General features: G+C 41.8%; 1 protein-coding gene across 1 annotated transcript in view; it reads left to right on the top strand.

Annotated features, from left to right (window-relative positions):
- Positions 1 to 23314, top strand: part of MAML3 (mastermind like transcriptional coactivator 3) — a 439643-nt gene that overhangs the window by 253565 nt on the left and 162764 nt on the right. The window contains exon 2 of the mRNA XM_007445531.1: positions 1103 to 2608. Coding sequence (XP_007445593.1) covers positions 1103 to 2608 — 1506 coding nt within the window. The remainder of the gene's footprint in view (positions 1 to 1102; positions 2609 to 23314) is intronic.

Here is a 23314-nt window from a genome sequence, read left to right on the forward strand (position 1 = left end):
CCCCCCCCCCCAGGCTTTTCAAAGGAGTCCAGTTAAATGGACACAACACTCTCCAGGGTGAGAGATTCCATTCCCACAGATACACAGTAAGCAAGTCAGCCGTAGCCCCTCTTCTTGGAGCTCGCTAAACAGACACTTAACTAGTTGCCCCCCAAAGTATGATGGGGAAGTAGAGGTTGCTTGGAAAACCATATTCCAGGATTTCCAACCCAGTGCAGGTGGGTCAAAGGAGGTACCTATTGTAGTTGGGGTGAAGGGATGTGAGAAAAGATTTCCTAGAGGAAGTGAAGTCTAAGCTACAACCTGGAAGGGGAGAAGTATGTTCCAAGAAAAGAAAACAACATGTACTGTGCCTTGGAAGCAGAAGGAAGCTTAAGACCAAACAATGAAGAATCCCAGCACTTAGGAGAGCGAAAGAATACATAAGAGACTGAGAAAGCACAGATGGAAAGAACAAAGGAAATCCAGAAAAGTGTGGTATTGTGGAAACCCATGGAAGCATACTTTTAGAACAGAGCAGGCTACTATGTCACGAAGTGCTGGGAGGTCAAGTAAAATAAGAACCAAAACGAAGTTTCTGGTTATGTTAACCATTAATCTTCATTTCTGTGTTATTCAGTAAATGTGTTAAATTCCGTAATCTTAGAGGATTTTCAGTGTTTTTTAAAGTATTGTTGATTTAATTCCTTAACGTTCTCAAGTCAGATGCGACAAGAACTTAAGATAGGTTTTAGCACCTTTCTAGAGCCTGACACATTTTGGTCCAAGTCTCACACGTAGCATTCATTCGAAAAATAATAATAAGACGATGCTTCCCAATAGGAGAATTATTGCCTTAACTCTTTCTTTTCTTTTGTTCCACCCTCCAGTCTTTAGTTTGCTTTCTATCTCGTAGCCGTGTGACCTCTGCTTTTGGGCAAAACCTTTTCCCGTAGAATTTGAATTGAAGCCTGGCCAATTTTGAAATTAGAAGTATAACATCTTTCTGATGTGTTCTAAACCATTTAAAAATGAGTTCGTCGCCATGCATACCACCATGCTTAATGAGTAAGTAAACCATGACTTGGAGATTTAGTCATTCTCTTTCCTGTTTCTTTTCCAGCTCCAAGAGACTGTGAAAAGGAAGTTGGAAGGAGCCCGATCACCCCTTAATGGAGACCAGCAGAACGGTGCTTGTGATGGGAGTTTTTCTCCAACTAGCAAGCGAATACGAAAGGACATTCCTACAGGGATGGAAGCCATCAACAATTTGCCCAACAATATGCCACTGTCTTCAGCTTCTCCTCTTCACCAACTTGACCTGAAGCCTTCTTTGCCCTTGCAGAACAGTGGGACTCACACTCCTGGGCTTCTGGAAGATCTGAGTAAGAATGGGAGACTCCCAGAGCTTAAAATTCCTGTGAACGGTTGCAGTGACCTGGAGGACAGCTTCACCATCTTGCAGAGCAAGGACCTCAAACAAGAACCTCTAGATGACCCTACTTGCATAGACACATCAGAAACGTCTCTTTCGAATCAGAACAAGCTGTTCTCAGACATTAACCTGAATGATCAGGAGTGGCAAGAGTTAATAGATGAACTGGCCAACACAGTTCCTGAAGATGACATACAGGACCTGTTCAACGAAGACTTTGAAGAGAAGAAGGAAGCAGAGTTCTCGCAGCCGGCCACGGAGGCCCCCGCCTCCCAGGAGAGCTCCAGCGTGAAGAGTGACCCATCCTCTCGCTCTCCCTTTGCACACGTCTCCACGGGCTCTCCCCAGGCCCCGCCTTCTTCTGGCCCTCCCTTTTCTACTGTCTCCACGGCCACCAGTTTACCTTCCGTGGCCAGCGCTCCCGCGGCCCCCAACCCTGCCGGCTCCCCAGCAAACTGTGCTGTCCAGTCCCCTCAAACTCCAAACCAAGCCCACACGCCAGGCCAGGCTCCACCTCGGCCTGGGAATGGTTATCTCCTTAATCCGGCCGCCGTGCCAGTGGCTGGTTCAGGGTCGGGGCCTGGGGTTGTGCCCGGCTCTGAGCTGTCTCCGGCTGAGCAGCTCAAGCAGATGGCGGCCCAGCAACAGCAAAGGGCCAAACTCATGCAGCAGAAGCAGCAGCAACACTCAAATCAGACTGCGAGTTGGTCTCCCTTAGGGCCTCCATCCAGTCCCTACGGAGCAGCTTTCACTGCGGAAAAACCAAATAGCCCAATGATGTACCCCCAAGCCTTTAACAACCAAAATCCTATAGTGCCTCCGATGGCCAACAACCTGCAGAAGACGACAATGAATAACTACCTCCCTCAGAATCACATGAATATGATCAATCAACAGCCAAATAACCTGGGTACAAACTCCTCGAACAAACAGCACAGTATTCTTACTTACGGCAACACTAAGCCTCTGACCCATTTTAATGCAGACTTGAGTCAGAGGATGACGCCCCCGATGGCCAACCCCGGCAAAAACCCCCTGATGCCCTACATCCAGCAGCAACCCCCGCAGCCGCAGCCGCAGCTCCAGGCCCCCAGGGCACACCTGAGTGAGGACCAGAAACGCATGCTTCTCATCAAGCAGAAGGGAGTGATGAATCAGCCCATGGCTTACCCGGCGCTTCCATCCCACGGTCAGGTAAGTGTGAAAGTGGGACGCGCTTGGAGGTGCTCTCGGCGTGCGTTGCAGACCGTCGACGTGTGATGCTCCCCGTGCTTCAGTGGTAGGGGTTAATCACCTGTGGAAATCCTTCCTACATATGCTCATGTAGTTACCACGTTTGTTTGAGGGTTTTTTCCTCTTTTTCCTAAGAGGTGGGGAAAGGCGGCACAGTATGCTTTCCTGTATTTGAATGCCTGGGAATCGAACTTCTTTTATTCTGGAGAGCAGATAAGAAAGCGAAAATGACATAACGTGCTCACTAGGAAGGAAGCAGGCTGTCGAGGTCCCATGGCAGAACGTGGTTCTCTCCTCCTGTAGCTTCTCTCCCGGGTCATGCGGCCCAGGACTGGGGATGGCGGGAAGGCCAGAGTGTTTAGGGATCTCTACAACCGTCTGAGAGGGTTCTGAATGACCTTGGCCTGTCTCACTGAATTATGAATCATGGAAATTTGGATTCTTGATGCTCAAAGGTGGGAGAGTTTTCTGTGTTTGCAAAGGGAAGTGGAGGATAGATTTTTGTAGGACTGTGTAACGTTTTAACATTTGTTGATGTACTAGCACCATTAGAAGCTGTTTCAACCTCGTGACTTGAGAGTTTAGTAAAACCTGTCCAATTCGTTCAGCTCTGATTTGGGAGAATTTGATGATGACTGTCTCTTAGTGCTCCATTAAAGTCTCCTCTTTCCCACTGTCTTTCTTCATGACATCCTGGTATCGGGGTGCAGGGCTCTCACGGATCCGTGGTAAAAATTAGTGGCAACCATTGGGGAGTGGACTCTCATTGACAAGCATCGGCTCTCCTCACCCTGACCAATGTAGCAAGCAGCCAACCCTCCTCTAATTTAACACGTCATCTGCCTGGCAGAGCGCAAAGGGAAATCCGCGGTTCTACTGACCTTACCCCGACATGGGTGAATTCATGAGCCATCATTTTATTGCCAACTGCTGTCAGTTGTGTAGGCACAATTCTGCGCCTCAGTCCTCCCTGGATGCCCACATTTGCATTGCAGTTGGAGACTTTGCAGGAAAGTCTTTGCTTTAGGGGCCCTCGTGCAAACAGGTCCAGACTAGTGCTTGGATATGCATCCACAGTGGGATGCATTGGAAGCGCTGGGAAGAAAGGCAGGCAGATCTTGCATCACCAGGCACTGTTTGCATCTGCATCTCCATGTGTGCGCCCTCCCCCAGCCCCCCACCCTACCTCCCCAAGCCTGATAGAGGCCGCAGGGCTGGAGGTGGTGCTGGCCTGCAGAGACAGGCCTGAGCTCTGTGGCTTGATGCTTGTCCTTCACAGCCCTTCCAACCCCAAAACATCATAGTGGTTTCTTGTCTGCACATGCAGACCAGCTCTAGAGAAATTCCGCCTGGAGAAATAAAACTATAGCTTGGTTGACATCAACGGCAATCAGTGGCTGGTAGAAAAACATCATTGAAATGGGAACTTTTATATCTTATCTTGGTTTCATTCAAACTCTATATACCATTGGGAAAAGGCAGCACTTTATACATTTCAATATTAAGTTCTGAAGCAGGCAAAAATATAGGCAATACACAAGGATGTTTGTTGTAGCCCAGAGGTTTATGAGATGGCAGGCTGTCAGAATGCTCTGCTCCTAATCTTAAGGCATCTTGTGCTTCTATATCCGCTGTTTTTCACACCAGCTACGGTAGAGTCCTTCCTCCAAACCAGACCAGTGGTTCCAACTCTGCAGACATGTGGGTGCAGCGTAAGCCAGCCTCACTCCCCACCCTCACTTAAATGTCTTTTGAAATTTGCCAGCTTGGGACGAAGCTCCTGTCTTTGCTGGAACATGAATTTTAAAGGTGCTTATTTCAGGTCCTTATGCTTGCCTGGCTATGGGTAACCAAAGCCTCGAGCTGCAGAGGTCATGTTGAGAAAGGGCTCAGTCAAGTGATGAAGAAACAAAAGTGATGGTTTTCTAGATTAAACCTGTTAGCTCCTCCTTTCCTCCTTCCATCTCACGAGGTGCTTTCAGGATGGACAGAATCTTCCTTATTAGAATAATCATTTCTTAACCTCATAAAGAACCATCAAGCAAAGCATGCTTTTTAATGAAATATTAACTCACCACTGGTTGAAACAAGCTTTGACATACATATATAAACATGTGACTATATTTCTGCAAACATACCATTTATTTCATGCTTTTATCTGATTGTGGAGAAGTATTGACACAGCTCTTGGAATAGTTAATTACACTCTACGGGAGTACATTGCACAAATTCAAGCATGAATTACAGGCAAGATATAAAGTATAATTATACGTAGGTATAGTTCAAATTTGTTTTCTGCTGTTGCTAGTGAAAATTCACTTTACTCTTTCTTGGCCACAAGGACCATGATGAACACTTAGTTTTAATGAGTAACTCAAGCACCGAAGCCAATAACACTAGAACGTTTATTTCAAGATAACTTTCTTATACAGACGTTTACTTATTGGGGACATTTGCAGCAAACGCCATTTCTCTCAGGAACAAATAGAAATTCACTTTGTTCCTGGAGGTTTTGAGAAAGAGGGAGCCAAAAATAGAGAAAAAAACCCCCACAACTTATTTCAAATTTTTGAATATGTTTTATCTGGTAGTTCCACTTCTCAGAATTTACATGTTATTCCTTATAATTAGAGAATTGAACAAAGATTTATGTACAAAGGTTATGCTCATGGTTTTACTTATGATTGTGAAAATTAGGACCAAAATAAGCATTTTGGAAAAATGAATAATGTACATGAAAATCATGCTATTAATGAATGATTAATCACATGGAAATGTGCAAAGTATGAGTGAAACGAGTAGATCAAATAACAGCTTGTATGTCACAATCCAAATTGTGTTTTTTAATAGGTATAGAAAAGTACCGAATAACTAAAATATTAACAATGGTATTTCTGGTTGTTAAAATTATGAGCAATTATTGTTTTCTTCTTTATACTTTTCTTTAACTTATTTAAGTATTATTTATTGTTTTTCTTTTCATCTTTATTGGAGTATAATTACTTTACAACGTTGTGTTAGTTTCTGCTGTACAACAAACTGAATCAGCTATACGTATACATATATCCCCATATCCCCTCCCTCTTCATCTCCCTCCCACCCTCCCTATCCCACCCCTCGAGGTGGTCACAAAGCGCCCAGCTGATCTCCCTGTGCTATGCCGCAGCTTCCCACTAGCTAGCTATTTTACGTTTGGTAGTGTATATCTGTCAGTGCTACTCTCTCACTTCGTCCCAGCTTCCCTTTCCCTGCTCTGTGTCCTCAAGTCCGTTCTCCATGTCTGTGTCTTTATTCCTGCCCTGCCACTAGGTTCATCAGTGCCGTTTTTTCAGATTCTATATATATGCTTTAGCATACGCTATTTGTTTTTCTCTTTCTGACTTACTTCACTCTGTATGACAGACTCTAGGTCCATCCACCTCATTACAAATAACTCAGTTTCGTTCCTTTTTATGGCTGGGTAGTATTCCACTGTATATATGTGCCACATCTTCTTTATCCATTCATCTGTTGATGTACACTTAGGTTGCTTCCATGTCCTGGCTATTGTAAATAGTGCTGCAGTGAACATTGTGGTACATGTATCTTTTTGAGCAATCCTCTTTATACTTTACTCAGTTTTTTTAATGTTCCATCATAAAATAGTGCTAGTGAACATTGTGGTACATGTATCTTTTTGAGCAATCCTCTTTATACTTTACTCAGTTTTTTTAATGTTCCATCATACATATATGTTTAATTCTACCACTAGGAAAAAAATGTTTTTAAGGAAGGAAAATACCCTATTTTTTAAATGTTTACATTCTACTGATTTTTTTTCAAAAGATCCTTAGTTATCCAATTTGCCACTAGGATTGAGGTGATACCATTACTTTCTATTCATTTACATATATGAGTTGTGAATCCCTGCTCTAGGAGATAGTTCAAACCCCTTCTCCCCACACTTCACACTCTTTTCCTTTCTCTCTCCACATCCCCTGTCGTTCCTTACAGTCTTCTCTTAATTCGTATGAAAATCAGCTAAAACAGTGACAATGAAAATATTAATAAAATTTCCACCATTATAAGCTTTCAACTCTTCTCTGAGTTAATGCTCTTGTTATTATTTCTTTGATCATTTCTCCCTTCCCTTTTCTCCTTTTCCACTTTCTGGAACTTCTCTTCATCATGTATTGGACCTTCTGTATTGCTCTCTAATTTTTAAAATATGTGTTTCTGTGATGAAATAACCAGAATTTACTTTGGTTGTGTCTATTATCTTTTCCTGATCTTGTTTCTCAAGGACAGGACCTCTCTCTCTCTCTCTCTTTGTTTTTACTAATTTTTGTATCGTACAGAACACTGTGTCTTAAACATAAGGATGTTTCATAAGTCATTTGACGGCAATGATCAAAGTTTGGACCAAAAATATGTTTACAGTTGATTATCAGCTCCAACGGGGAGAGTGTTAGCACAAATAACACAGAGCTGCCATTGAGATCAAATAGAAGAACTGGAAAGGCAAGTCTAAAAACAATCCTTTGATAGGAGGTGGTTATCTTGAACCAGTGGAACAACAGTGAGATTGCTGGGATGGCAAACTCTGTCTCTGTGTCCGACAAGTGAAAAAACAATGGAGCAACTATGAAAGAAGTAAAGCAAAAGCAAATGACTACTTTCTGGTCAAGGAAGGGTACAGGGATACCCAGAGCCCAAGAATAATTCCTGTGGGGAAGAGTGGAAAGTGAATGATTTTCAAAATGTGATGTTAATTTTTACTAGTTGCAGTCATAGGACTAGATAAAATCATAGACACTTTGCTACTTTATTCTTCATATGTGTGTTTTCTGTGTGTGGCTGGGTCTATCATAATGAGTCCATATATGCTTATATTTTACAGAATGTTTTCCCCTTTCAATTTTATTTTACCAAAATCCGTTGGGTCTCCTGTGAGGTATATTATTATAAGCTTTGGCACCGTAAAAATCTCCACAGAAGGACCAGAGCTCCAGTATTCACAGACATCATGGAAATCTCTTTGAAGATACATTTTTCTTAACTTTAAAAACTTGGTGCCTCTTTGTTTAGTTTTTGTAAATTGTGTATTGTTTATTTTATCCAAATAACACACAACCTAGTTCAGAAAATCAAATAGTACTATAAGGCTTATCATGAGAAGCAGCAGCCCCCTGCTTCCTCCCCTCCATTCTAATTTCTGCTTCCCAAAGGCAGTTGCTTCAATTCATGAAGTTGTTTTCTCTTATTTATCTCCATAAACTGCTGTTCCTCGATATTTCAATTGTTCGATTCTATAAAAGACGAGGATTTAACTCACACTGCCTCCTCACAAACAACCCCCTCCACACACTGCCTCTCTTTTTCTCTTCGCATACTCTCAGTAGAACTCAACATATCACAAACTATGATTTTGAAAATATTGCATATTTACATGGCTGACATTTGTGTAGTGCCTCACAGTTTAGCTACGTAGTATACTATGGTTATATTTCCTTTCTTGTATAACCTTCTGTTTTCCCTGGAATTTATAACTGCCTCTCTTTTTTCTTTTTGCCGTACACGGGCCTCTCACTGTTGTGGCCTCTCCCGTTGCGGAGCACAGGCTCCAGATGCGCAGGCCCAGCGGCCATGGCTCACGGGCCCAGCCGCCCCGCGGCATGTGGGATCTTCCCGGACCGGGGCACGAACCCGTGTCCCCTGCATCGGCAGGCGGACTCCCAACCACTGCGCCACCAGGGAAGCCCTAACTGCCTCTTTTTTTAATTGGTGTTGTCTTTGCACCTCCTTTCAGTCTATCCTCAACCCTTCTGACCGTGTACAACCTTCACTATGATCAAGTACATCAAATATTCTTTTTTTTATTATTTTCTTTTTTTCTCTCTCTCCCTCTTTCTCTCCTTCCCTCCCTCTCCTCCCACCTCCTACTTCCCTCTCTCTCTTTCTCCTTCTCTCTCTCTCTCTCACTCTCTTTCTTTCTTTCCTTCGGTGTCTTTCCTGAAGGCTTATATGCTCTTGTGCCAATATTCTTCTGTCCTACATTTTCTTGGTCTGCCGCTTAATTGAAGTCATACAACTGCCCTTCACCATCATTCTTGGAATATTTCACCCCCTTCTGTGTTGCATTATCTGTTTTTCTTGATCCCTCCTCCTCTTCTTTCTCGGCTTAGTCCCTTAAATTGGTGGAGCACATCCTCAGAGCTTCTTAAGAAATGGTACACAGGAGACTGTTTTTATGAAAATGATTTTTGAAAATGTCCTTATCCTAACAAGTGACTCATAGTTTGCCAGATGTAGAATTATAGTCAAGAAAACATATTCCATCCAAATTGTAAAGGCATTTCTTCACCATCCTGTGGCTTTCATACTGCTGAGAAGTTCAGTGACATTTGGATCTCCCACTCTACATGTGTAACCTGTTTTTTCACTCTGAGAGCTTTTCACAACTTCTTTTATCCCTAAAATTTCTTGATGATATGCTTTAATATAGCCCTTTTTCATTCACTATGTCTGGTACTATGACCTTTTTTTTTTTTTTTAATTTGGAACTGTGTCCTTAAGATGTTCTTGTATTATTTTTTGATCATTTCTCCCTTCCCTTTTCTCTTTTTTTTTAACTTTCTGGAACTTTTATTCATCATGTATCAGACCTCCTGGATTGTTCTCTAATTTTCATATCTTTTCAATTTTCCATATCTTGGTCCTTCCGTTCTACATTCTGTGAGATTTTCTTAACTTTATGCTCCAACTCTAAAATTAAACATTTTATTTTATTTATCACATTTTTAATTTCCATAAGTTCTTCCTTGTTCTCTGATTTACCCTTTTTCGATCTAAAGCTATTAATTATCATTTTAAAACTAAGTTTTCTTGTACTCCCTGCTTTGTCTCTGTTTCTCCTAAGCACCGTTTTCCGTATGCTCATTTTATTTTTCTTTCTTTCACATTGAAAGCTTTTCTCACATGTTTATTTAAAGGGTGAGGCACGATAAAGCTAACTAGTTGCTCTGTGCGCTTAGATAGGACTTGTCAAATGTGGAGCTTCACTGTAGGGGGATTGAGCTAGAACCCAGCCACTTCACTGGGCCAGCGTCTACAGATTTTCCCCCCCAGGGCCAGTCAGAAAAGACTCCCTCAACCTCGTTACAGAGAGTTGTAAATCTAGAGGCCAGCTTTCAGGAGCTGAGCAGAGGAAGGGAATCAGTAGGTGGTGGTGATGGTGAGGGGTATCTCAGTAAATACTTGTAGACTTTCACTTAATTTCCCTGTTTTGTATGGCTCCTCAGCCCACCCTCAGCCAGGGCTGGGATGCAGGATTCCAGAGTTTTGTGGCTTCACCTCTTCCGACTCCTTCTTCCAGTCTGGGGTTGTGTATCTGGTCCACCTCTTCATTAAACAGAACTTTAGCCAATTTTCCTTTTGTGTGCACCCCACACCTCCCACCCTGGCATTCAGAGGTGCTTCTGACTCCTGAGATTTTACAGCATCCTTTAACTTGACCCATCTTGCTGTATTTCTGGCTTCCCCCACTGCCGGATTAGATTTAGCTTTCCCTAAACAGCTCAGTCGTTCACCACTCAGCCATCTGATTTTCATCTTCCAGAATTTTGTTGACACCCTGGATGGCTATTTCCATCCCCCACCCTCTTTGTTTTTGGATGCTTATGTCATTTTTATTCCTTTATTGTCACTATACCAGGGAATTGGAAAATCCAAGACAAATGTGGATGTTCAGTCTACCAGAGGCTTCCTTGGCGACTTCCAACACCTTTCTATCTGAATATCGAATACTGCCCAATGTTGAAATTTATATGTTACAGCATATTTCACATTATTGCTTCTAACATTTTGGGCTTTAATAGAGCTGATTTCATGAATGCTAAAGTGCTCTCTTGACATAAAATGTACATGTCAAATACATGTGTTCAGAAAGACAGCAGTGTCAACATGACCATCATGCTATTTTAGAGTAAGGTCTGGTGTTTATAACCACTGAGTAGTTTTTAGAATCTTGAAAATATTGACTTACTTCAAGGACTATAGAAACAATTTAAGTTCCATAACCCTGACTAAGCCAATAGCATCTGGCAACTCAGATGCAAGGTAAAATATTGACAGAACCCTCATCACTGACTTAATCCAGGGCCTCCCAGCTGAGGGGACACCCGTGGGCAAAAGCACTACCAAATTCCAGATAATAAATGAAATGTTCCAATTCATGGGTAATTCATGTTCCAATTCATGTTCCAATTCATGTGGTCATTTCCATCCACATACTGGCATATTTTGAAAATCCTGATTGATATTCTGTCAGAGTCTTAGAAATATGATGCTAAGAGTAAACAGCAGAAAAAGAAAAGTTTTAGGAAAGGAATTCATTTTATAATAGTACTGTGGAAGAAAGAGGTTTTAATTAGCCCTCTATGAAAATACTCTTTAAAGGTTTTGTGGGATGAGAATATTCTTATTTACTGAGGGAGCTTACAACCCGTCAGACAGTGGTTCTGAAACTTTTGTGGGCCTAAGAATCACCTGGAGAAATCGTTCAGGATACAGGGGATCAGATTCCACTGCCAAAGATGCACAGTCAGTAGGTCTACGACGAGGCTTGGGAAGGTGGATGTTAATAAGCAATCCATCACCATTTTCTATTGGAGAAATAGCACATAAGATAACTGGAACTACAGTTAAAGCAACCTGTGTTTATTTCACTGCTCAGTATTTGCATGTGCTTAAATTATTGTCCGTGGAACTATCAATTCTGCAAGGTCTCCGACTTGTATCGTTTGAAGTAAGATGGAAAAGTTAGGGTACTCTGCGCTTCCTGGATTTCTTTTTCTTTTTTAGGATAGAGTGATTTTTCTTTTCTTTTTTTTTTTTTTTGCGGTACACGGGCCTCTCACTGTTGTGGCCTCTCCCGTTGCAGAGCACAGGCTCCGGACGTGCAGGCTCAGCGGCCATGGCTGTGAAAAAATAAATAAATAAATAAAAAATAATATCATCTACAGTGTCTGGCAGTCTAGTTGGGGAGATGAGAAGGCTTATGAAACAAGTAAATACAAGGCAACAAGTGGTTAAGTGCCATCTTACTAAATTCTACATTAAGGCTCATGGGCAGAGAGAGGCGAGGGTCAGGACTGCCGGGAGTGGAAAGGAGAAGCCTCCAAGGGGGAGGTAAGCCTTGAGGCAGACCAAGAATAAGTAGGAGTTGGATGCGTGGAAGGTGGTGGAAAGACATTCTGGCACAGGCAAGGGGTTGTTCCTTAAGAGATGATACAGATTCTGGCCAGTCTGGAGGGAAGGTTACCCTTGGAGAATAGTGAAGCGAAAGGCATGGGAGAACAGCTAGCGGACCTTCTACTATTTGAAGTAGGAGACAGTAAGACTCTCGATCTGGATGTGGCATTTCAATTTTAAGGAAAAACAGACACAGCAGCATTTAGAGGAAAGGAATAACAGAACTTGGTGATTGAATATATGATGAGATGAAAGGGAAATGAATCTAATATTTATGACCAAAAGGTTAAATATTAGGGTAGTATAATAGTTTCTGAAAGACGATAAGGATGTCACATATACATCGAAATATCAAAACTTATTTGTATTTAAAAGCAACTCAAACAGTTGTTATTATTTATCTCATTCTGCTGATTTGTATCTCTCATTTGCTAAGGTACAGTTTCCACGCTCTGCAATAGGGTGAAGCAAGCACATAGCACTTTTTTAAAAGTTTGTGTTAAATTGAACCACAAATAGCTTCTCCTGTGTTTTGTAGTTGGGCTTTTTGTTTTTACGAGGGTTTAGTTTTCAATAAATTCATATTATTATGAAAACAGTTGTTTTCATTAGAGTAGTAATAGACTATTATATGTTCCTTTTGCTTAATATTTCTATCATAAGGATTTACTTGGTCACATCTTACCTATTACTCGAAAGTCCTGTCTAAAGATAGCCAATCATGCGAGAATATCAGAGGCGCAGGATTCCAAGCTTCCAAACATAGTACGTCATCACTCATTAACTACTCATAGCAACTCTGGACTTTTCTTTGAAAAACAAAATGCTGTTTTCTGATACAAAGATATTCTATTATATCTTGGTTTCTGAGAGAGTTTCTATGGAATTCATCTTTTTTATGACACCAAATGGTTTACATCTGACCCAGTGTGTAAAGAATCAAAATACCTTTCATGAGTTAGTTACATTTCTAATACATTGTCATGATTAGTTAATATGATTCATGAGCTTATGCAGCTTATCTATACATTTTCATTTACTAAAGAGTAAGTATTGACTCCATATAGTATCCAAACTGATAACTCTCATTTATTAATATTACGATTTCCTAGAAGATGTTTTATCAACATACCTGCATTCCTTAATTGCTTTTGCATCCGACACATTTGAAAGTTTATTTGGGCTTCTTTTCTGCACTGGGCTCCAGCCAGTTCATACAAAGGACATTAATGAGCTTGCCAGGCCACCAATGCTTGCAGTGCCAAGCTGAAGGTGGACAGTGGTGCAAAGAAAAAGGTCATCTCTGGGTGGAGAGAGCAGTGCACCTGAGGCCACTGCTAGGGTTTCTAGTGCCTGGGTGAGAATCGGGAACTGGTCACCCACTCTGAGAAGATGGACTGAAGCTGCAATCCCATACGCATCCCAGGCGTGAAGCTGCAGCCCCCTTGCACCCTCCACTGGACACTGTTGTGCTATTCATGAATTGCACAACCACAGGCTGGGGCTCTGGTACACCTGCTCCTTCCCTAAAAGCCACTAAGCGCAGAGCAGAGAGTCAGCTTCTCAGGTCAGTGCAGTAAGAATCCAAGTACCGTGTGCCACGCGGTGCCATGCTGTGCTGTCCCCGAGGGGCCTGGAATGTGAAACCATCAGGTTGAAGGGTGACCAAAGGCCCTGGAATGCAGGGTGGTTCACATCTGACGGTAGAGCAGCCTTCATGACAGACAATGCTAGTTTCAATATCACTTCTTACTAAGATTTTCCTTGCTGTGGCAGAAAAGCCCCGAGAAAATCATTTGGCCTCTCAGAGCTGTGACAGGTGTAGATGTACCAAACTCGAGAGCGGAACTGCCAATAGAAATGTCATACAAACCACAAATACAAACCATGGAATTTTTAACTTTCTATTGGCCACGTCACAAAAGGCCCAAAGAAACGGATAAAATTAATTTTAATATATATATGTGTATTTTTTAAAAAGCAAATGAATTGACTATTTAAGCCAGGCTTTTATTTTTATTTTTCGTCCGTGCCACACAGCATATGGGATCTTCGTTCCCCAACCAGGGATCGAACCCGTGCCCCCTACAGTGGAAGCGGGAAGCTCTAACCACTGGACAGACAGGGAATTCCCTTAATCTATTTTTATTTAGCCCAATATATGAAGTCAAAGAATATAAAAATTGTTAATGAGATATTTGACATTGTTTTCTTCATACCAAGTCTTTGAAATCGGGTGTGTCTTTTACACTTACAGCACAACTCAATTTGCACACGCCACGTTTTGGGTGGTCAATACCCACACGTGGCTAGTGGCCAGGTGTTGGACAGGGCAGGTCTGAAACAACAATAGCAAAAGTCTGCTCTGTGATCAGAAGGGCGATCGGCAGGACCAGAGGTGAAGCAGGATGAAAATGTTTTGGCTGTTTCAGAGCCGCTGATTCTTTATGTCATCTCTTAACAGCTCTGTGACCCTAAACTGGACAGCATAGACTGGACAGAATAGACTGGTGCCTCCCATTGCCCTCCCGACATCCCGAGAGCCACACACAGCAGGCTCTGTGTCCTAGTCATTAGAATTCACCTGCTCTGCGTGGCCCACGGGCCTTCAGATACTTCCACAACCGTTTGTTTACCCCCCGGGGCTTCCCTTATTCATTCAAACCCGATTGTCAACATATAACATTTGCGAGCAGCAGCCTTGGGGCCATATAAACATCCTGCGGTGGGTCAGGAGCGCCTGACCTCCTATTAACATGTCAATGAGAGTGGCTGGTGCTCTGGGCTTGTTTTCTAGGGTTTTGATGAGCTTCATTAATTATGTTGAGAAAAAAAGGTGTGCAGCTGGAGAAGAACCCACTTAGCTCCACGCAAACGTGAATAATTGGACAGTTGACAGAGTGTTAAATTGGCGGGTCTAGTGAGAGAAACTCGTGAATAACCACAGTCCCCCCGAATGCCACAAAGCGGGTACAGTTCTCTCGCCGGCCACCTGCACCTTCTCTGGACTTGAGGCCGGTGTGAGCTCATGTGAGATCAGTTAGGGCGCTGCCCTCTTGACCTGGCAGGTCAAGAGGAGACGCAAGCGGGAAGAGATATGGGGACATATGTATATGTATAACTGATTCACTTTGTTACACAGCAGAAACTAACACACCATTGTAAAGCAATTATACTCCAATAAAGATGTTAAAAAAAAAAAAAAAAGGAGTGGACTCTGGAGCTAGGAGGGGTATTCACATCCTGCCTTCACCTCTTTGTTACCTGTAGGATCTTGGGCAGATTACATAAGCTCTCTCTGAGCTTTAGTTTTTCCATCTAGAAAATGTGGACTATAATAATAGGATTGTTATGCTGATTCTGTGTCTTAATTTATGTATAGCATTTAGAATAGTATCAGACCCATAATATGTACTGTATGCATTTTTTAAATGTAAAACATTAATCATATCATAGCTTTTCATACCTTTTTAATCCTCTAGGAGAGTATATCTGTGTTTCAGTTTTCCTCTAAGCTAACTTCATTCATTCATTCATTCATTCAGTAGACATTGATTGTATACCTGAAATATCTAGGTATTGGGCATACAGAGATGGAAAGATTCTGGGAGAAACATATTATCATATATATGAAAATTATGTGGACAGGGACTGCCAACAAAATGGCAAAAGTGTATTAATATTCTCTTTTAAAAACCCACTATTAGCAAGTTTTAAGTGCTGATAAAAAAGAGTTTTCTTTCATCCTGGCCACGACAAGATTGTTCCTCCTGCAATTACCTCTGTTTGAAATTAAAATTACTTGTCATATTTTAACATACAATATGAATATGTATACTTTTTGTTCATTTCTGTTAAATGAGCAAAAACACCTCAAGAGAAAATCTAGCTAGTTCCCCATCCCTTACCTTAGAGGTCTCTTAGACTGTTTGAGGCCTGATTATTTCTAGAATCTTACTGTATGGCAAAAATCATTTGTCTTTGTCAAAATCAGAAGCTTAAAAGGAGATGGGATTTAATTCAAATGAACACTTAGAACATCTAACCTTCTTGTGTATTAGGAGCAGGTAAACAAGTATTCCCAAAATAATGAAAACTATTATTACTTTAAAACTGCTTTTTTCTTTCTTTCTTTCTCTCTCTCTCTCCCTCTGGGGAGTTGGTTAGAGTAAAACAGGCATTTTAGTAAAACTTTTAAAACTTAACTCCAAAATAAATAAGAGCTCTATTGGAAATTTTACTATATTAGTTCTCTATCTATATGTAACACATTACACCAGCAATTTAGCAGCTTAAAAGAACAAGCAGTTCTGAGGAATGCCAGGAGCAGCTGAGCTGGGTGGCTGTGGCTCAAGATCTCTTACAAGGTCGCAGTCCCATTGTCAGGTGGACCGCAGTCATCTGAAGGCTGGAAGAGGGCTGGAGGATCTGCGCCCCAGGGACTCCCTCCCATGGCAGCTGACCGGAGGCCTCAGTTCCTCACTACATGGATCTCTCCACAGGGCTGCTTGAGTGTTCTCATAACATGGCAGCTGGCTTCCCCAGAGTGAGTGATTCAGGAAAAAGCAAGGAGGAAGTCACCATACATTGTATGACATCGCATTGAAGTCACAGACCTTTGCCTCTTCGTTATTCTATTTCTTTGAGGCAGATCATTAAGTCCAGTCACCTTCTAGAGGAGGGGAGTTAGTTCTGCCCTTTGAATGGAGTGTCACAAATTTGTGGACATATTTGTGGACACCATAATTACCATGAAAGGCTTTTGACATTTCATAAGGTGCTTAAGTGGTATTGGCACAAAGGTGCTTAGGGTGGGGAAAACTGAGCTGGCAAAGACGAGCAGACTCATCTGGTGGGTATGTGGGTGGGCGTGGTGTCCAGAGTCGGGGAGGGGAGGGGGGAGGGAGGAGGCCGGAAATCATAGGCTCCAACACGCCAGAAGTTTGCTTCTCTTTATTTTGCAGCCCTGGTCCTAATATCAAATATGCCTTGTGGCAGAGAATTAATGTAGAATTCTGAGGTCCAGTGCGAAGAAGTCTTTGCTTTTATTTAAAGCAGGAAATACAATTTTAGAAGACCTAGCAGCTGAGCTACTATCTCGTTGACACTAAACCCAACCTTGTTAGTTATGTGATTTTTTCACTTCTGCTTTAAGAATTCTTTCCCTCATCTTTTCACTTGAAGGCGTTTATTGTTTCTGTCCTGTGGCTTCTATCCTATGGCTTTCTATCCTGTGGCCTCTATCCTTGCCCTCGTCCTCTGTGCTGTGTTTCCTACTGAAGTATTTCTCCCTGAAAGCCATTTCGTGCTGATGCTCCAGTTCCGCAGCACCTCAGAGTTCCTCCAGTACATCCTTCGGTTCCTCCGTCTTCCATCTTATGACCTGGGTGCTGCCGTTAGTCACGTTGTAGCTTCCTATTATTGCATATTACAGGGGCCAAAGCCCACAGTGCCCCATGCTGTCCACTTAGTCATCTCTCTCCACATTTGTATTATTCACAGCAAGATGCGTGCACGCAAATCCTTTAAGTCCTTCGGGCTTTTCTTTCCATTTCCCCTTCAAATATGAATCACCTAGCAACATTTCCTGAGGACCAACCGCACAAGAACGAAGCTATATTCCCGTTACTGTGAGCATCACAAAGGATGTAAAAGGCACGGTTCCTGCCCTTAAGAAGTTTATCCTCTAGTAAAAGCTGGGTTTAAAAAAAAAAAAAATTTAAGTAATAACAGCATACAGATTCCTATCTATATTCAATACAGTGACATGTTGTCCAAGTTACAGTGATGGAATTCAAAGGTTATTCTTTTGTATACCTTTTAATAGAGAAAACTAGCTGTCTTTTGGATTAAGTAAGTGCATGTACATTGATGAGAAATACTGCTACAAGAAAATCATTCAGCGGGGTTGACTTCCTAGTATTGTAAATACATTCCACCCAATCTGATGAAAAATGTGTTTTTGAAACCAAAATAAAGTAAGCATTTAGAATAATCTGTACACCCTATTAATGTAATATATAATCAGCTACAACTAGTAACTGAAATATAAGCAGAAGGATAACTTGTTCATGTTCTAGTTTTTCCTCTGTTTTGAAAGACATCAACAGTGTGCTTTGATGTACTTTACTTTTTTTTTTTTTTTTTTCTGGTACTTGGGCCTCTCGCTGTTGTGGCCTCTCCCGTTGCAGAGCACAGGCTCCGGACGCCCAGGCTCAGCGGCCATGGATCACGGGCCCAGCCGCTCCGCGGCATGTGGGATCTTCCTGGACCGGGGCACAGACCCGTGTCCCCTGCATCGGCAGGTGGACTCTCAACCACTGCGCCACCAGGGAAGCCCCCAGATGTACTTTACTTTTAATGGACTGTTCAGGAAAAGGGAATCAGGGAATTGTGGGCTGCGAAGAGCTGATAAGGAACAAAAAGTATAAGTTGAGGAGCAGCAAAAGATGAGGCCTTGGGAGGGGACTGAGGCAGTGAGGAAGCCCTTTGGAGCTCGTTACTGAGATCTAACCTGTGATACAAGAAGCAATGGGTAGTCATTGTAGGTTTCTGAAAAGAGGAGGGTACTATCTTGATCCAAGTGATTGGCAGGAGAAATGCTGGGAAACAGGACACCTGGAACAAAATAATCAGGACCTGACTGATAGGACCCGGGAAATAGATCCAAAGAAAAAGTAAGAGGTGTGAAAGTGACCATGGGCATGAGCTGGGACAAATAAGGAAAACAGGAGTCAAATTTCACTTCCAAGCCTCTGACTTGAAAAATTGAGGAGAGACATCAGTTACAGGTAAAGGGAGAGCTGTCCAAAGGGAATAGTTCGAATGCTATTTAGCATACTTGTCAGTTGGACATTGCATTTTCAGTGGAGGAATAAAGGACTAAAACTGTGGGGTTTAGGTTTATTTACACCCAGGTGGTAGTTGAAATCATGAGTTGATGAACCACTTCTTGAGGGAAGCTGTACAAGAGGAAAACTATATAACGTCTAGCACTAGATCTAGAGATAGCTAGAATTAATGACTGGGGAAAAATGACAAGCATACAAGAAATACCTGTTGTGTATATGTGTGCATTGTATGAGTGTATATGTACATGTGTATTTGTGTATATACACACATATATTTACTCAAAAAATATCTGAAAACACATTCATCCTAATGTTAGCCCTAGTTAGTTTTAACTGCTGGAATTATAAATAAATGGCATTTCTTCTCTTTTTCCCTTCTTTCTTTTTTGCTTATCTGTGTTTCCTGAGTTTTCCAGTTGAAGATGTAGCACTTGTATAAGTTTCCTCATAAGGAGAAATCATTTTTAAGTCCTTGGGGAAATGAAAGAGATAGGAATAGAATTTTCAAGGTCAGAATAAAAGGGAACCTTGAAATAATGGTCTCAAGATGAGGAAACTAAGACCCCCAATAGTTGTGTGATTTATTACTAAGTTTTCAAAATAAGAGTATGAATTTTTAAAGCTGGGGCTTAAAATATATACATGTCAAGGAGAAGAAATGAGTTATCCTGCCTTCTAGAACCTGGATTGATTCAAAGCAGTGGTTCTGAACTAGGGATAATTTTCTTTCTGCGTGCCCTGGTGGACAGTTGGCAATACCTGGAGGCGTTTTTGGTTGTCACAACTAGGGGAGGGAAGGCTGCTACTGGCGTCTAGTAGGTAGAGACTAGGGCTGCTGCTAAACATCCTACAATGCACAGGACAGGCTTCCACAGCAAAGAATTCTCCAGTTCAAAATGTCAATAATGCCGCAGTTGAGAAACTCCGATCTAAAGGGTGGTGCGTATTAATAGTTCCCATCCGTGCAATGCTTTTTGTGCCAAGATCTGTGCTGTGCTAAGCACCTGACATGAATCATTGCATGTCATCTTCAAATGTCCTAGAAACTCAGACATACAAAGTTAAGTAGCCTCTTCAAGGTCACACAGTCGGCATTGGAACTAGGAACTAAAAGAAAGTCTGAACCCAAACCTGAGCTCTTAAACATTATGTAATTTTGCCTTCGGGTTGACCCTCACAGAGTGAAATGGGAACAAGAAAGCCATCTGAAGATCATGTCTGACATTCTGGTCTCATTTTTTCCTACCCTCGCCCCTCTCCCCCTCCCCCCATCCCCATCTTCCAGGTAGGTGTTTCTTTTGTATGAGTATTGTGTGCGTTTCGTTGGAGCTGGGGTTGGGAGGTGGTCTGGGCCGGTGTGGTTTTGGTTTGCTTGGTTGTGGAACTGCTATATTTCTGCTCTGCAGGCCTTTTGGTCATGGAGCAGCAATCTGAAAATGTCTGAGAATTCCCACTTTATAGCATCATTTAAGCACACTGGCAACAATGCAGGCAGACACTTTTACGTTATTCTCATCCAGCTTCCTGGGTCTCTTCATCTTTATCTCTGGATAAAGAACTCTTGTCTCCAGCATTCTGAAGTTACCTCAACCTCCTTGTTACTTTCACCGAAGGACACTGCATATTTAAAACAAAAATTGCATTGCTTTTAAAAAGCTGCCTTCTGTGGGTCCTTGAAAACATGGATCAACAGCTAGGTGGAACTAATTGGCTTGCGTGTCAGCTGGGAGGGAAGAGTGAAGTTCCCACTGTTGTGTGCAGTCATATATCTCCACTCTGCTACCAGCACTCACCATTTCTTTTCTGATTGCAAATTTGTTTTTTTTTTTTTTTTTTTTTTTTTTTTTTGCGGTACGCGGGCCTCTCACAGTTGTGGCCTCTCCCGTTGCGGAGCACAGGCTCTGGACGCGCAGGCTCAGCGGCCATGGCTCACGGGCCCAGCCGCTCGGCGGCATGTGGGATCCTCCTGGACTGGGGCACAAACCCGTGTCCCCTGCATCAGCAGGCGGATTCTCAACCACTGCGCCACCAGGGAAGCCCGAAAATTTGTATTTTTAAAGGCTTTTGTCTTACATATACTAAATTACTATAGAAACAAGAATTGGAAAGTATCAATAAGGCTCTTCAATCTGTCTTCACTTTGCCATGTTTCCCACACCAACATGGGATTGAAATACAGTCATCCCTTGGTATCCAAGGGGAATGTTTCCAGTACCCCCCATGGATACCAAAATCTGAGGATGTCTCAAGTTCCTTACATAAAATGGCATAGTATCTGTATGTAACCTACCCACATCCTCTCTTATACTTTAAATCAACTCTGGGTTACTTATAATACCTACTACAATGTAAATGCTATGTAAACAGTTACTGCGTGGCAAATGCTTTTGCTTTGGGGAACTTTCTGGAATTTCTTTTCAAGTATTTTTGATCCACAGTTGGTTGACTCCGCAGATGTGGAAGCAACCCACAGATACACTGTAATTAGTTCTAGCAGTGACGTGTACAGAAAGACCATAGCACAGTTCAGCGTGCCCCACCCATTTCTGTGACTCTCTCTGGATCACACAAGATTATTTTAAGTAATAAAATGTCAACAGTAATAAATATAATTAGGAAGGAAATTTGGATAAACCTAAGCACAGGAAAAGACTTATTTTAGAATCTTTTCCTCTGAACTTTTTTTTTTTTTTGGTCAGGATTGAGTTTCTTTTTAATACCAGTGCTATCACTCAAGGAGAAGGAGAATTTATTTGTATCCTTTATCCTGTTTTGATTTTGAGGGAGAAATCTTACAAATTCCTTATCTGATTTCTTTAGACATGAAGTCAAAAAACCAAAATACTACCTTTTTTTTTTAGTGAATACAATGTTTCAAGCATTGTTCTACACAGCCTACCTATGTGTCTTCATTTAATCTTCACGAAGCTTGTCATAACCATATTATTATCTCCATTTATATGTGAGAAGACTGAGGCTTAGAAAGGTCAAGTGATTTTTTTTTTCCTAAGGGCATGTAGCTAGTCAAGGGGAGAGTGGAGATTTGAACTCAGATCTCTTTGAATTCAGGGCCCAGGCTTTGCTTAACTACTGTGCAAAACTGCCTTCCAGTTAAACCTGAATTTCAATATTATTTTCTCTCGAAGAGCTAACAGCACTTTCACATATTAATCTACTCTCCTCATATCAAGCTGAGTAGCTAAGTGGAATCAATTCATAATATCGGATGAATCTTGAACGATCCTATAGCCAACCTTCCGTCTATATCCAGTATCAACAGTACTGTCTCTGAGGTCCTTATAAATGTGGAGGGTAGTATTCCTTGAAATTTGAAGAGGGACCATTACAGCTGCTCCACTGAGGGCCCAGCCACCGTTTTCCTAAACAGCCCTAAGTACCATCATGTATTAGAAACAGTATCTAGAATTCTGGTTTAAAAGTATTATGGTATATTGAAACCAGGAACCATTTTTTTGGTATAAGAGTCATGGGGACTCTTATACATGATTTTTGTGTAAGAGTCACGGGGAGGCCAGGCCATCCCCACAGCGGGCTGTGAAAGGCAGTGAGGAACAGTGGGCCCAGGAAGTGGACGGACCTTAGTTTGAACACTGGCCCCTTCGCTTACCAGCTGTGGGGTCTTCCTCAACATATCATGTATATTTGAATTTCATATATATTTCTTAACTTCAGTTTTCCCATCTGTGAAGTGGGGATAATAAGAATCTACCCAAAGTTAATTTATTTATTATTATCATTATTTTAGGTAGGGCATCAAAGAGAGACAGACAGTTTTCATAAAAAGATTCCTAATTTGGAATCCAACAGATCCTGATTCAGACCTCACACTGGATGTTTAATAACTGTGTGCCTGGGGCAGGTCTCTTCAGTTTCTTCTTCTGCAAAATGAGATGATAATGCCTACCTTGCAGGGAAAATTAACTATGGTGAATGTCAATTGTTTGGCGTGGAGCAGAGGCTCAGCAGATGTTGGCTCTGATTAGTGTTTTCTGCGTACCAAAGCTGCTGAATTATTTCCCTAGAAGCTTAGACCAACTTCCTGAGTACCTTCCAGGCTCATGGATTTTAACTTTGTTTTTTCTTTTTTAAGTAGCACATACAATGAAAGCTACAGCAGTATCACCAGAAAAATACACATTCCCCAAACAAATGTGGGTACGATTACAGGGGATTCATAGGCACTCACCTCCCCACCCCAGAATCAGATTCCCCAGTTCAGACCCAAGAGTTTAAAAATGTATGACAATCCAAATGGAATAGTGATCGCTTAGTATCCTAGTATTCCCGTTGCAACTTTCCCAGTATCGCTAAAATGGAATTGTTTACCAAAAAACTCACTTGATTCAGAACATTTCAAGAACACACATTTCATTAACGGAGACAGGCTTCTTTTAACAAAACGTATTTATCAAATGCCTATTACGTGCCTAATAAGGTGGTGGGTGTTATGGGGAACAAAGGCAGCTTAACATGTGGTCCCCTGCCCTCAGCGTTTCCTTCTAATTGGAGAGGCAAGTGAACAAGGCCGAATGAGATGTATTAGCGCTATATGCTGATATAATCA

The sequence above is a fragment of the Lipotes vexillifer genome, unplaced genomic scaffold, assembly GCF_000442215.2.
Source record: "Lipotes vexillifer unplaced genomic scaffold, Lipotes_vexillifer_v1.1 scaffold219, whole genome shotgun sequence".
NCBI classification, from domain to species: Eukaryota; Metazoa; Chordata; class Mammalia; order Artiodactyla; family Lipotidae; genus Lipotes; species Lipotes vexillifer.